The 13,835-nt window shown below is 39.1% G+C and overlaps 1 protein-coding gene across 2 annotated transcripts; it reads left to right on the top strand.

Moving 5' to 3' along the window:
• The first annotated feature begins 2,448 nt into the window (after positions 1-2,448).
• Positions 2,449-11,897, top strand: VEZF1 (vascular endothelial zinc finger 1). Of its 2 annotated transcripts, XM_085302887.1 has the most exons (6): positions 2,449-2,938; positions 3,682-3,745; positions 4,644-4,827; positions 6,276-6,497; positions 8,778-8,822; positions 9,147-11,897. In XM_085302887.1, exons 1-6 carry the CDS (start codon positions 2,544-2,546, stop codon positions 9,572-9,574), a joined length of 1,338 nt encoding a protein of 445 aa, XP_085159013.1. In that variant the 5' UTR covers positions 2,449-2,543; the 3' UTR covers positions 9,575-11,897. The 2 variants fall into 2 exon arrangements, with proteins under 2 accessions (XP_085159013.1, XP_085159014.1); XM_085302888.1 differs by lacking the exon at positions 8,778-8,822.
• The last annotated feature ends 1,938 nt before the right edge of the window (positions 11,898-13,835 follow it).

The following is a 13,835-nucleotide window of genomic DNA, read 5'->3' as shown; positions in this document are numbered from 1 at the left end:
GTGTCTTCTGATGCCAGTTAACAACATTGTTTAATGCTTATTTAAAGTTGGCTGTAAAACATTTCCATTTTTTTTAAATTAAAATTGTATTTTTAAGTACATAACTTGCTTAGTATTGTGCTTTCAATGTGTATTGTACATATTTTGTTCTCTTTATGCAATGTAGATGTCACAATCACTTTTTTTAATATGAAAAATAAATGGTTGAAAATCCACAATTGTCACTTTAGTCAGGCAAAAATTTAATGGAAAAGATGAATCCGGTRTCACACACTGATTTAGCAATTTAGGCTCTAGGGTAGTTCTGCATTTGACTATTTAGAAATCAGTTCTGCAAAATAGATCCTTAAGCTGTTACTTGAGGTACCTGCTGTGCCTAGGCTTGGTATGGTAATGTTCAGCAAACCTGTTGCATCCAAAGCATTCTGTGTAGATAGGATGCAAAGTGTAGTTAAAAGTGAACATACCCTCCCAGCTGTTAATGAATCGAGCAAGTTCTGTTTCATTTTAGCATTCTTAATCCAGACTTTCTCCTGTGAACTTTTTTCCTGTCTGATAGTCTTGGGAGTGTTGAGGAGCACGTTTTCCTATCCACGTGGGTTAGCACTTGCATCCACCCGGTGGCTCATAGCCAAGGATCAGCGTTGCACTCCTGAAAAACGAGAGTTCAAAATGATGCAGGGTTTGTACACGTAGCAGGAGGAAGCAGGAACATAACCACCCAGAATGAAGAAAGAGCTGCAATAAGCTCTTGTTTGGATGCACTGTAGTCACYGATTCTGTGTATACTTGGAGGCAGAATGACTTGAGCTTGGATATTTCCAAGAAAAAGTCCCAGAGAAATACTGACCTCTCAAAAGGGCTTGACAAAATTAACATGGGAAAGGTGTTAGTTTGAGTATGCTAGATTGTATAAAACACTGTCCTATGTGCAGCTTTCACAGCCTGAAGTGCTGAAATGAAGTACATGTTATTTTTATGAAGGAAAACCTAGAGAAGCAGCTCTGGAAGGCTGTATTATTGATTTTAATGTGAATGTAAGTTCCCTGAGCTCAGCTTCAGACCTGGTGTTGCTGCATTTGTCACTAGACTGATGAGACCAAGGTACATCTTGCATACAGATGTGCTTAAACTGGCTTAAGGTGCTMGTGATTTATTTTAATGCTCCATTAGACTGAATTGGTCTGTGTGGTTTCTAAACCACTTTAAATTTGTATCTGCTAGGCTTTTGTCCCAGCCTCACGGGGTGATTTTTCACAACAATGTTTAATATGTATGTGTAGGTACAGAGCAGAGCAGCCTGTAGTAGCAGAGGCTGCAGCCTCTTGAGGGATGTTAGCTGTGGTACGCTGGCAGGGGTTCTCCCTCTGCCTTTTTCCCCTTAGCTTCTCCCACTGATTCTGTAGTTCAATGTCATCTGGTGTTTGTTGCTTTAAAGCAGCTTTGAGGTCTTTATTTTCCACTCCCTCGTCCCTTTCTCTTTTACACTGTGTTCTCCAGTATTCTAGATGTCTAGCAGTGCTTATGGATTAATTCTCTTCCTATCACAAAATAGTCCCAATGAAGAGAAGAAGAATGTGTTTCTGTTCTTATTAGTTTCCACATGCAACGAACCCAGTGACCGCTACGTAAATGCAGCGGGAGCCTGCTAAATATAGAACACCAGCTTTAAACGGCGCTTGATCCGAGTTGCTTTGGTATAGTTTCGGTGCTAGCATACTGGTATGAACGCCTTGTTTAAATAAGATGGTTTATCATGTTCTGGCTCTCTGTGGCTGCAGTTTAATTCTCCATGTGCGCTAAACTCAGCTTAAGTTTAAAGACGGAGCACTGTTTTGCTACTCCCATCAGTACATTCATAAGCTCCAAAGATAATCCGAATGTGGTATCTGATAYGAGGCAAAACAAGCATCTGTTATGTAAAGATCAAACAATATGTTAGCAAGAGATCTGACAAGCACCTAGTTCTTTTCCATAAGAAATGTTGCCCTCTGGAAACTTAATTATTATTTGATTGTTATGATGTGTACCTTCTTATACTTATTCACCACAGAATCTGCAGAGTATGCATTTACAGTGCAAGTGGCTTATCCTGTCCAAAAATAAAATTGTGTAAYCTCTTCCCCTTGTTCCTTCAATGGCTTTTGGTCTAGAATTTGCTTTCCATAGTTTGTAAATGTTCTCACCGTGTCAAAGTGAGCACCCATCAATAGAATTTAAGTGTGAATGTTTGGTTTTAGGCACATGAAGCCTCACATCACCAACAGCAGGCAGCACAGAACAGTTTGTTGCCTCTCCTGAGCTCTGCTGTTGAGCCACCCGATCAGAAGCCGATTCTGCCCTTACCAATAACGCAGAAACCTCAGCCTGCACAAGAAACATTAAAGGATGCTATTGTTGGGATTAAAAAGGAAAAACCTAAAACCTCCTTTGTGTGCACTTACTGCAGCAAAGCTTTCAGGGACAGCTACCATTTGAGGCGTCATGAGTCCTGCCACACAGGGATAAAGTTAGTGTCACGGCCAAAGAAAACTCCCACCACAATGGTGCCCCTTATCTCGACCATCGCTGGTGACAACAGCCGAAGCTCATTGGTTTCAACTATCGCAGGCATCTTGTCCACAGTCACTACGTCTTCCTCTGCCACCAACCCCAGCAGTAGTGCYGGTGCAACGGCTATGGCAGTGACTCAGACCGTGAAGAAGCCCAGCAAGCCTGTTAAGAAGAACCATGCTTGTGAGATGTGCGGAAAGGCCTTCAGGGATGTGTATCACCTCAACCGGCACAAGCTGTCCCACTCAGATGAAAAACCCTTTGAATGTCCAATTTGCAATCAGCGCTTCAAGAGAAAGGACCGCATGACCTACCACGTGAGGTCTCACGAAGGTGGCATCACGAAACCATACACCTGTGGTGTTTGTGGAAAAGGCTTCTCGAGGTACCATGTAGAAAATCCCAGGCGAGCTCAAGTATTGGCTTTTCATAACCAAGAAGGGTTAAGCTATCATAGCGAGGGGCTAGGAGAAGCAGACATCTTAGAAGATTGGTGAGGGGATAAAAAGCCTTGTTTACCTCTAGGGCATGGGTCTCAGCCTGAGCCAGTTTGGCAGCAACCAAAAATGGCCCCTCTTTTGTGAGAATGTTTTGAAATGACTTCGGGACCTCATCTAGGTCTTGTAGGAGATGTGCCTGTGTCACTGATGGTGATAATGGGGTCCCTTTCCCAGCCTTGGAAAGGTCAGTGACCGAATGGGGCATGGCAGGCAACCTGTCTCCTTGTCCCTTAACAAGGCTGAGGTGTACTGACAGAGCACTGCGGGGAAGCTTGCATTGCTGCTGGCTGTRTTTATGTCTGTGTTTGGAACAGAGAGAACTTCAGCTGCTAGAGCTGTTGATTTGTCACCCTTTTACACAAGGTACAAACAAATGTACCATTTTCAGGTGTGTAAGGAGAACATGGTTAAGTTTTAAACTGCAGGCTGGGTCCCAGTGTAACTGTGTTGTGTTATTCTAGCCAAAAGCCACTTTATAGGTAAAGGGAACGTACATATTCTTACCCCGCAGGGAGATGTGGGCTGTGAAGGGTCTTAAGTGCAGTGGTCAGCACCGTTAGCCAGGGTGTCACTACTATCTATTTGTAACAGTATGCATTTTCTTTTCTGTTCCTCCCTTCTTTTGCAGGCCTGATCATTTAAGCTGTCACGTTAAACATGTTCACTCAACAGAGAGACCCTTCAAATGCCAAGTAAGGGTTCGGATGATTTTTCAAGAACATGCATGATTTTGTAGTTAGAAAGCATCAGGTGAATAATCTTTCCAGAATTAAGAGGCTGCTGTGATTACTCTTCTGGGAAGATTAGGGGGCTTTTGCCTTCTTGGAGAACAATGTAGGTACTGTTTTAAGATAAACTTAACTTAGTAGTAGGATCGTAACGGTGTCCTCAACTCCATAGATTGCTGGCGTAATGTGCAATGAGTTTTCTCAGTGTTTATAAATCAATATTGTATCTAATAGAAGTCAGAAAAAAGGTTGGAAAAAAGGTTAGGATAGCTGATTCTAGATCCATTATTTTGCTGAAGTTGAAATCAAGGTGTCATAAGTTGATGATTTAGTAAAGAGAAATAATTTGACTGCTTTTGAACAATTAACTGTTTTGCTTGGAATATCCATGCTTGTTCCAACCTGTGTTTTAGTGACTCACCGTATTAAGTAAATGTTTTGAGTAAAAAGAATAGTCATAGAAAAAGGTTTTGTTTCCTTTTTCTGATTTGGATGGAAATATAACTGAGCAATTCAAAATATCAGGTTCAGATTTGTACRGTAGAATTATATCAGAATTATATACCTTTGCCTGTTCTAGATGTTTGTTTGTAAGAGACATAAGGCAACCTTCTATTTTGCTCAGGTAGTATAAACTATTAGTTTTGTCCTGCTGGTGTCAGATCATTTTCATTAAGCAGCTAGATAATTTTCAGTCTCTGCTCAGCAGTTGGATGTTGTTTTTTCTGTAAGTAAAACTTCACATTTTCAATAGGCTTGGGATACCAGTGGTGTCTAAAAGGTAAAATAGGCCTAGAATGGTCATGCAATTCATATTCTAATACTACCTGCACTTTAAGTATCACTGTTGTCCTTCATGTAGACGTGCACTGCTGCCTTTGCCACCAAAGACAGACTGCGGACACACATGGTGCGCCATGAAGGAAAGGTATCGTGTAATATCTGTGGTAAACTTCTGAGTGCAGCATATATCACCAGCCACTTAAAGACACACGGGCAGAGCCAAAGTATCAACTGTAATACCTGTAAACAAGGCATCAATAAAAGTAGGTGAACGTTTTAAAAACATTTCTAATAACAATGTGTTTGCAAAAGTTTGCAAAGGGAGTTGCCTGTGATTACTTTAAAGTGTAAAAACACAGCYATCACTTTGGGTATTCACACTTATTAAAAGTAAATATTTAATAACAGGATCTTTAGGTCAAGAAATTGGCATATGTGGAATTGGTTTGGTACTAGACTGCGCTCTTAGAGGAATGCCCTACAATATGTGAAAATTACCTATCTCTTGAAGAAAAGAGTTTTCTCAGCTTCTAAGTGCTACTTCCTGAACTATAAAAGTCTGTCAGATAATTCTGTAGATTTTGGAATATTTGAGAACTTCTTAGATCTGCCAAGTTTCAGGTTTGAAGCCTGATCCAAAGCTCGTCAAAGTCAAAAGACAGATTTCTGAGCATTTTCTGAGCTTTGGCCCTGGGGCTCAATTATTTCTTTGGCAATAGCTTACAAGAAAAGCATTTAAATCCAGCGCTGATAAGTTTTGGGCATTAATGGTATTTGACTTGTGTTATGCAGGACTTCAGGTGAGGTGTTCGTAATAGTTCCTTTTAGTCTTAAACTCTCTGAATTGATGCAGCAGGAATGCTGAGGCCTGAACTTTGGAGTGCCTAGTAAGCAAAGGAATACTTGACTTTAAAATACTCCCTCTTAAAATACATACAACTTTAACACACCTCGTTAGTTATATATGATGGGGTATTCAGAGGAATCAAAAGGGAGAAATAATTAATATCCTTAGAAACTTTGTCCTTGAAGCCTTTTAAACTCTTAATTTACAAAACCTTTTCAGCTCATTTTTCCCTTGGATAATTTGAAGGTACTGTGACTATCTAAAATGCCTGATAGTTGAACTTAATGTGAAATTTTGATGTGATATCTTTTTCAAGGTATAGGGTTACAGCTCTGTCAGTTTGGTGGTGCTAAGCAGTTCATGTGAGGCATTACAGCAGTTGGTAGAGGTGAAAATGATGAGCTGTAGTGTGGCCAGAGAGTAGTAACATGCTGTTCTGTGATATAAATGTGAACTGAAAATGTTGTCATACTTGCAATGACAAATTAAAGGGCTCTTTTAAAAATTGGAATTGAGGTTTAGGAAAACTGGAGTTGGCTAACAATCTTGAGTTCTATGGAGTCATTGAAATCTTTTATTTCAGTCTTTTTAAAATATATAAAAAAATAAACTGTTAGAAAGGAGGTTTGTGTTTTGGGGAGAGAAACCAGAACTTCCTGACTCGGCATATTTTTTTTTTTAGATTTCAGAAAGGTAGTTTTATAAAACACAGAATTAATTATATGGTTTTAAACATTTCTGTGGTTTTCACTCTTGGAATCCTGCAACATTCCACATAGTCTTTTTGGAAGAATCCTTTGTCATCTCAGTAGAAAACAATATAACTTTTCAAGGTAAATTTGTGTTCTTACTTAATTGACATAGCATGCATGAGTGAAGAGACCAGCAATCAGAAGCAGCAGCAGCAACAGCAGCAGCAGCAACAGCAACAGCAGCAGCAGCAGCAGCAGCAACAGCAGCAGCAGCAGCAACAACAGCAGCAGCAGCAGCAACAACAGCAACAGCAGCAACATGTAACAAGTTGGCCTGGAAAGCAGGTAGAAACCCTGAGATTATGGGAAGAAGCCGTCAAAGCAAGGAAGAAAGGTAAAACAAAACAGTCCTTACAGTCTTGGTTTTATAAGGTAATAGAGTTTACAAAGTTACATAGGGAGCTTAGGATGTCAGAAAAAGAACTGTTATGTGAAAATTTACTTCTTAGTAGTAGAAGTAATAGCTAAAAGCTAGCAGGAAGATAAGTTACCAGAATTAAGCTATTGTAAATGAACGCTTTTATTATTTACTTCCTGTCAGTGTCTGTGCTTGAATGTGTACATAGCAGTCATCAATTATAAAAGAATGTTTGTGTCTGCTCCAAGGCAAGAGTGTGTTTTGGACTTGCATGTGGTTTTTAGCTGCGTTTGTGCATGTGTGCCTGTTGTTAGCTTGTATATATGTGTGTGTGTGTGTGTGTATATATATATACACACACACACACACACGTGCATGCACACACATGCACGCATAACAACACTTCCCGTCTTTGCATCAACGTTAGTGTGCATGAGAATGCTTTTTGTGCCCTTTTATCTGTTCTGCCCCATTTTTTTTCCATTCACTTTATCCATCACTTAACTCTATTTGCATAAAGTTTTCTGGAACTCTGAATTTGCTTTTCAATCTCTTTTTTTCATTACAAAATTAACTAATACATGGTAGTACTTTTCATTATTGCCAGTTCAAAGCCTGCATCTACCTGTCCTACTGTAATTTGAGTAACTTCATTTTGTTGTTAACTGTGCCAGTTTTGGAAGGAAGAGATTGCTTCAGTTTAGTGACTTGTGTGCGGTATAGCAGTTTCAAATCTGTTACTGCTTGCTTATTCTTTTCACAGCACTCTGATTTCTAATACCTGCCATGTGACTTGTGGATTACATGTTTTAGAACAAACTCTTAGTGACTACTTGCTGTTTTTCACTAGCTCTGTTTCTGATTAGTAGTTGTTCTCAACTCATTTTTTTTTTCTCCTAAACTTTCCTTTAGTTTCTTCACTCCTTTTGCTTCTCTAGCGTTTGTTTGTGCATTAGGCTGCTTGCTCCTTTCTCCTTGATTGTTATTCCAATTAATTGAATTCTGCAATTAGATGGTTCAGAAACTGCTCATGTGTGTTAAAATGCAATGATAACATAAATATTATCAGAGCACTAAATGGATAAAGCAAATGGGTCTCAGATTTAGAAAATCTTTAAAAATCTTAAAAGTTTAATTTTTTCTGTCCGCTTTTTCCTATGTCTTGTTCCCCCTTCCTTTCCTCTCTTGTTGTTATTGAATGTACTTTAACAGAAACAGTGGTTTTGGAAGGAATGATGTGTGAGGGAGGCGGGTGGGGAGAAGTGTTGCCAGACTGATGTTATTAGTTTAATGTAGCTTAATCGGGGAAGGGGCATGGGTGGGGCATTTCTTTGTACATTACTTTGCTTGGAAGACGAAGCTAGAGCAGTTAATTTCATGCCCATTTGTTACTCTTTTCATGCTGGTTCTCCCCTACTAGTGCCACCTGTTGTGTTGGTTTTACCACACTGTCTGGGAGGGTTTTTTTTAGTCTAATATTATTTATTTTCACATTTATAAATTTTTTTTTACTCTTTCCCTTCCTCTTCACCCCTCCTAGATATGGACTTTGAAGAATCAACAGTAACCCTTGAATGGGGCTAATGTTGCTTTCAAAGTTAACTTGGTCTTGATACATTTGTATTGCCTGCATGGCAAGAGTGGACTCTTGGCTCCTGGCTTACCTCCTGAAACATGGGTGTAGACTGAGCTTGGTGTCCTACCCTACAAATGTGGAATAAGACACGATTTAAAAGTGCCGTAACGTTGATGTAGCGTATATTTTTGTCGGTTTCTCTAGCAGTCATCCCTTTCTTTTCCCCGCGTCCACCGGCCCGCTTCAGTGTCTGGAGCCTGGTTGTTTGGCTAGCCGGCAGGTGGTGCTGATGCCTAGCGGACCCTCGCCGCCTCCCGGAGCGCCGGTGCCCTCTCTGCAGTGCCCAGCCCCTGCCAGACCGACCGGCAACTGGGCGGGAGGGTCCTCCTGGCTCGTCCTTGTCCGGCACTTAATACCTGCTCGCTGCAAAGCAAAGTAAAAAAACCAAAAAACCAAAAAAACCCAACCTTGGTGTGGAACTGTAGTTAATGTRAAAGCTGAGGAGATACTGGGGGTTGAAAGAGCTACTGACTGGGTAGTCTTGCARATTGCTAAGATAGAAGTGTTGTGATCAGTGGAACAATTTAGTGGAAATAATTAAGACTGAAATAAGCAGGTATAAATATTGAAACAAGCTTTGCTTATCAGTCCCTAATAATGACTTTTTAAAACCTTCACAGAATGTCAGTTCACCTTTGAGAAGGCTATAGAGTACGTACCATTCGGTATGTACACTCTCTCCTCTATTTATAATGTTCCTCTTGGGAGGATTTTTTTGATTGTACAGTACTGTTTATGAACATCAAAACCCTCTTTATAAGACAACTTCGCTTGACTTCCCAGGAAAAAATACTGAATTCAAATGAACTGCATGAGAATTTGTATTTCTTGTAGGCTATAGAATGTTAACAGTTTTAACTTACTAATAATTCCTAAAGAAAAATATTCCAGAATTTGTACCTGTTCTTGTTTGTTTTTTTTTTTTTTAAATCTTGTCCATGGTTTTTTATGTGTTAAAAACTTTTTGTCTTTTTATGTCTCATTTTTAGAAGCTGCTAACTTGTGCCAAACCTCCACTGCTGCTACTACGCCTGTGACTCTTACTACTCCATTCAATATAACGTCCTCTGTGGCTTCTGGGACTATCACAAACCCAGTCACAGTGGCAGCTGCAATGAGCATGAGAAGTCCAGTAAATGTATCAAGTGCAGTTAATATATCCAGTCCGATGAATTTAGGGCATCCTGTAACTATAACCAGTCCATTATCCATGACATCTCCATTAACGCTCACCACACCAGTCAATTTACCTACCCCAGTAACCGCTCCAGTGAATATAGCGCATCCAGTCACTATAACGTCTCCTATGAACCTCCCAACACCAATGACGTTAGCTGGTCCATTAAATATAGCAATGAGACCAGTAGAGAGCATGCCTTTCCTGCCCCAAGCCTTGCCCACGTCTCCTCCCTGGTAAAGAATTTCTAAACAGTATTAAAGAGGATTAAAATGGAATCCTTACCAGCAGTCGCTTTTGGGGTTTTTTTTAGTATTTTTTCCTAGTTAATAATAATTCAAACTAAGTCACTGGTGCAGCATGCACCATCAGAGACCGTAGTAGCATCTTYCCCTGTTGATTTGGCTATTGTTCAAACTTGAGTTTCACTGGAGCACTTCATTTAAAGTAAGTTTTACCTTTTAGCTGACTGATGCTGAATTAGAGCAGATATGTACTTGCCAGAGTTAAAAAAAAATAATTAAAAATCAGCTTTATGTTTTATCCCCAAAATTATAACTTAGAAAATTATTTTAATGTAAACACTAGCAAAGACCCCTCTGTATCTTTAACAGGGTGGATGGCTAATTTTAACTTGCCAGTTGTAAGTCCATTGTTTCTGAGCTAGTGTAGAATCTTTGTCTGTGTTAATGTTTTTTTTTAATGAGTAAATGCATTACAATGTTGTCATTTTTAAAAATGCATTTTGGAGTAAATATGCATTTTACCTTTGGGAATATGATAATTTCAGGCAGCATTCCCTATGGGAAAGGTGATACCAACTCTGATATGCAAAGCATATGATAACTTATCATTCTAACTTCAACGTATAATAGGGATTGTGACCTGATATTTGGAGATGTAAATATTACCCAACATATTACCCTAAGGGAATATAGCATTGTAGTCAACATTTTTTTAAAAAAAACTGTTATTGTTTGGTGAGAAACAGCCATGGCTGATAGAAGAGGAGTCGAAATGTATGTAAACATGGTCTCTGAACAGTCAGAACCCTATGGGACTCTTATCTAGGAGCAAAAAGAGTGCTTTGAAACTTATGAAATATTGCTTTAAGCTGGAAGATTCTGGAGGCACTGGGTATGATTTTTATGCCCTCTGTCTCCCAATCAGAACCTGCTGGTGTTACAGCAGGGGACAGACGTGTTAGTTGTTCACTAGAAGTTTTGTCTTATATTAAATTGTATACAGTTTTTATTCTAACCACTAACTAGGTAGGATGCCCCTTCAGAACAAGCAGAGAGAGTCTTTTAATTTCTCCCCGACTTCTTAATCAAGTGTTGTGCAAATCTGTTCAACTTTGTAAATATTTGCAAACATCATCATTTTTACGTTACTCTTCTATTGTGTTAACACATTTCTATCAATTTGTGGGAGTTCTGGGGTGGTGGTCTGAACTACCCACCCTAGAACTTCTCCATAAATGATCACACATGTTTAAGCTACATGTGCTTTTTATTTCTTAACCTGTTTATCTGTACATAAAGTAGAAAGCAAAATCTAGGGAAACAGATATACTTTTTAGACTATCATGTCACATATTCACGTTTTTAAACTTTGTTTAAAAAAACACCCTAAAACCAAGACTCTACATTAAAAAAATAAAATTACAGTTGAGATGTTTTTATCTTAATAAAGTTGAAAGCTATGGAGATTAGCATGTGCGCATTTCAGAGTGCTAGTGGGACTGACTAGTCAAAACGGACTGCTTTCGTTTCTACCCTGCCGTGTCAGTACAAGCAGTGATTACCAGACTTCTGGGTCAGGTGACAGGTATCTGTATCATTACGTGAAACTGTTCTAGGGGCTTGGACTACATAGTAAAACAAAAACAAAAAAAAATAGAGCTTAGTGTAAAATAATTTTATAAATGATCTTTTGTACTTTAGGACATCAAATTGTACAACTTTTGTATATATAAAAGCTTAGGAACTTTCTGTTTAGCAGAAAGGAAACACATTCCTACACTTTTAATGTATATGTTTGTTATAATGTCCATGTAAACATATGCCCTATGTTTGTGCCTTTTAATTAGTTTGTCTCAATAAACAAAAATGTAGAGAAGCATATGTAGCTATGACTTTGTTACCACTGTTCTTACTCCAACTGTGTAGAGATCTTCGTTTTTGCACTGTAGAGCATTGCGTGCAGATAGCTGCATGACTTAAGCCGATACGGCCAAAATGAGGCATTCAAGTCCAGCGCATCCCAGCAAAAAATCTGTCTCTCTCCCTTAGCGTAGAGCAGCCCACACTGAATGGGGCGTTGCATGTCGGGATATGTAGTTTCCAAGCCATCTCTGTTACCCCTGAAAATGGTACCAACTTGCACCAGTTTTACCTAGTAGGTAGAGCATTCTGGATCTGGGTAAAGTGCAGTGATGACCCTTAAATGAAGTTCGGGTGTCCCTGAGCTTAAAAAATAAAAGCATTAAAAGCTAATATGAAAATGTGTACTAGAAGTGGTTATCTATGAATTACTTAAAATAAACAGGTGTGAGACTTAATTGTATGTTGTCAATTACTGTAGTATTGACAGTGGGTCCTTCACACAGCTAGTGTGCCCTGCTGTTGTTATATTTATCATAGCAGAGTAGTGGTAGAATAAACACATTAAACACTGGCAAGGAAATTTTTCAATGTGACAGAGACTTCCCAAACCACTAACCATGGCGCTCTTAGCAYGGGGTAGGAAAAGGGCTGTTTCCTTTTTATTTTATGTTGGTTCTGCTCGAATGTACCTGGTTTATGTCCACAAAGCTGCATTAGCTAATTGTCAACCTGTTTCATTTGTACTTGGGTAAACATTTGCTTTGTACTGTGTATAAATGGCTCCGAGGTGTGCTCTTTAGCTGTCTTGATGTAGACATTAATTTTACTTGTAATGCCATCATACAAAATACATTAAGCTGTTTTTGACGTACAAACGCTAACTGGTCAAGTAGTTTGTACCACGTGCATGTTACCTTTTAATCAGCTAGTTCACCCAAAGCGTTGCAAGGCAGCAGAGCCAGCKGCTGTTGGGAGGGGGTTACAGTGACCAGAGCAGTGAGGGATCTGTATGGCAACTTGTGTCACTTCAGCAGTGGAAAATTAAGAATGTAAGAAAACGGTAGATCTGAAGAACAGATGCTGCTGTTACTCTGAGTTAGTTTCTATGCAACTAATGCGTTTAGCCTAGTTTATTTCATGGAAACTTTCAGGTTGGATGCAGTCCAGCATCCAGGGAAGCGTATTGCTGCTGTTGATCTGAGTGGGTTTTATATCAAGCCCATTCAAGTCTCCGATTGCAAGTAGTTCAATGGGGGTTTTATTTTTTTCTTCTTAAGTTTCCATAAACATTCAGCATTGGGTTAATAGCTTAGCATTGACTGAAGCTTTTAAAGCAGAATTTTGCTGTGGAAGGATTTCCGCTTTAGAAATTCAGAGCAGTTAGTTCAGTAACACGAAAACCCATCCTCTATGCAAAGAGAACCTAGTTTTGTGCTGGGTGGATACTTCTGGGTAAAAGGATCGGTAGTAAGTAAATATCACTGCACAGCTACCAAAGCTGCCGTGGAACTATATAAATGGTTTATCTTAGGCCTGGGTTTTTTTGTGCATTTGGAATGGCTCTCAGCTTCCGGAGGATGTTTGGGAGGAGGAGAAATTTGGGATTTTACCCTTGGTTTCTTACCATTGAAGGGTAATACCTGAGAGTGTTGTAAGTGGGCAAGTTTTTTTTTCTTTTTTTCTGTTTTTGTCTGTTTAGTCCAAGATAGATCATTGGCAAAATAGAARAATGTGTATGTGTTATTCTTGGCATACGAGTTAAATTATATTTGTTCATTAATAAAAGGAATGACCCTGGCTTGTAGTCAGTACTAAGGTGCAGTAGATACCAGAGTACTCTTCAGAGTACCTTACACTGGCAAAATAGGACTTTTAGCATGTGGATTTAGCACTTGTGGATTAAGCAGGTCTCCGTGCAGCGCAAATCAAGCTGCTCTTGTGATTTATGAAGTATTCTTTTTAAATTAARAATAAATTATTTCTTTTCTCTTACAGTATCTTTGGAGTAGCAGGAAAAAAAATATTTAATGTGTTTGCATTTGTCCAACAGAGGTTTAAAGAAAAACAGCCAAATAACAKTAAGCTGTTTTAGCTGTAACAATCCCAAGTTACATAAAGGGGAGGGTTTGCCTAGGGATTAGTTAGTGGTACTAATGGTGATGATAAGCCTTCCAAGTTCTGCGCTCTGCTTACTTTTATTTTAGGACCAGTTGCTTTGAGCTATATTTTTAAAACAGCTCAGAGTTCGTTTTCAAAGCTGTCAGGATTAGATTCCCACCAAAGAACAAAAGAAAGAATGATTTGCATTTAAGGAAGGGTCAGGCTGTTAAAAGTACCCAGTACTAAATTTGTTTTTTATCTTGCTACTTAAGATGCCTGTATGGAGCTGAGTT

Source organism: Rhea americana, unplaced genomic scaffold (assembly GCF_003343005.1).
Source record: "Rhea americana isolate MKP2758 unplaced genomic scaffold, rheAme1 scaffold_194, whole genome shotgun sequence".
NCBI lineage: Eukaryota > Metazoa > Chordata > Aves > Rheiformes > Rheidae > Rhea > Rhea americana.
This window is presented reverse-complemented; position numbering and strand designations above follow the sequence as displayed.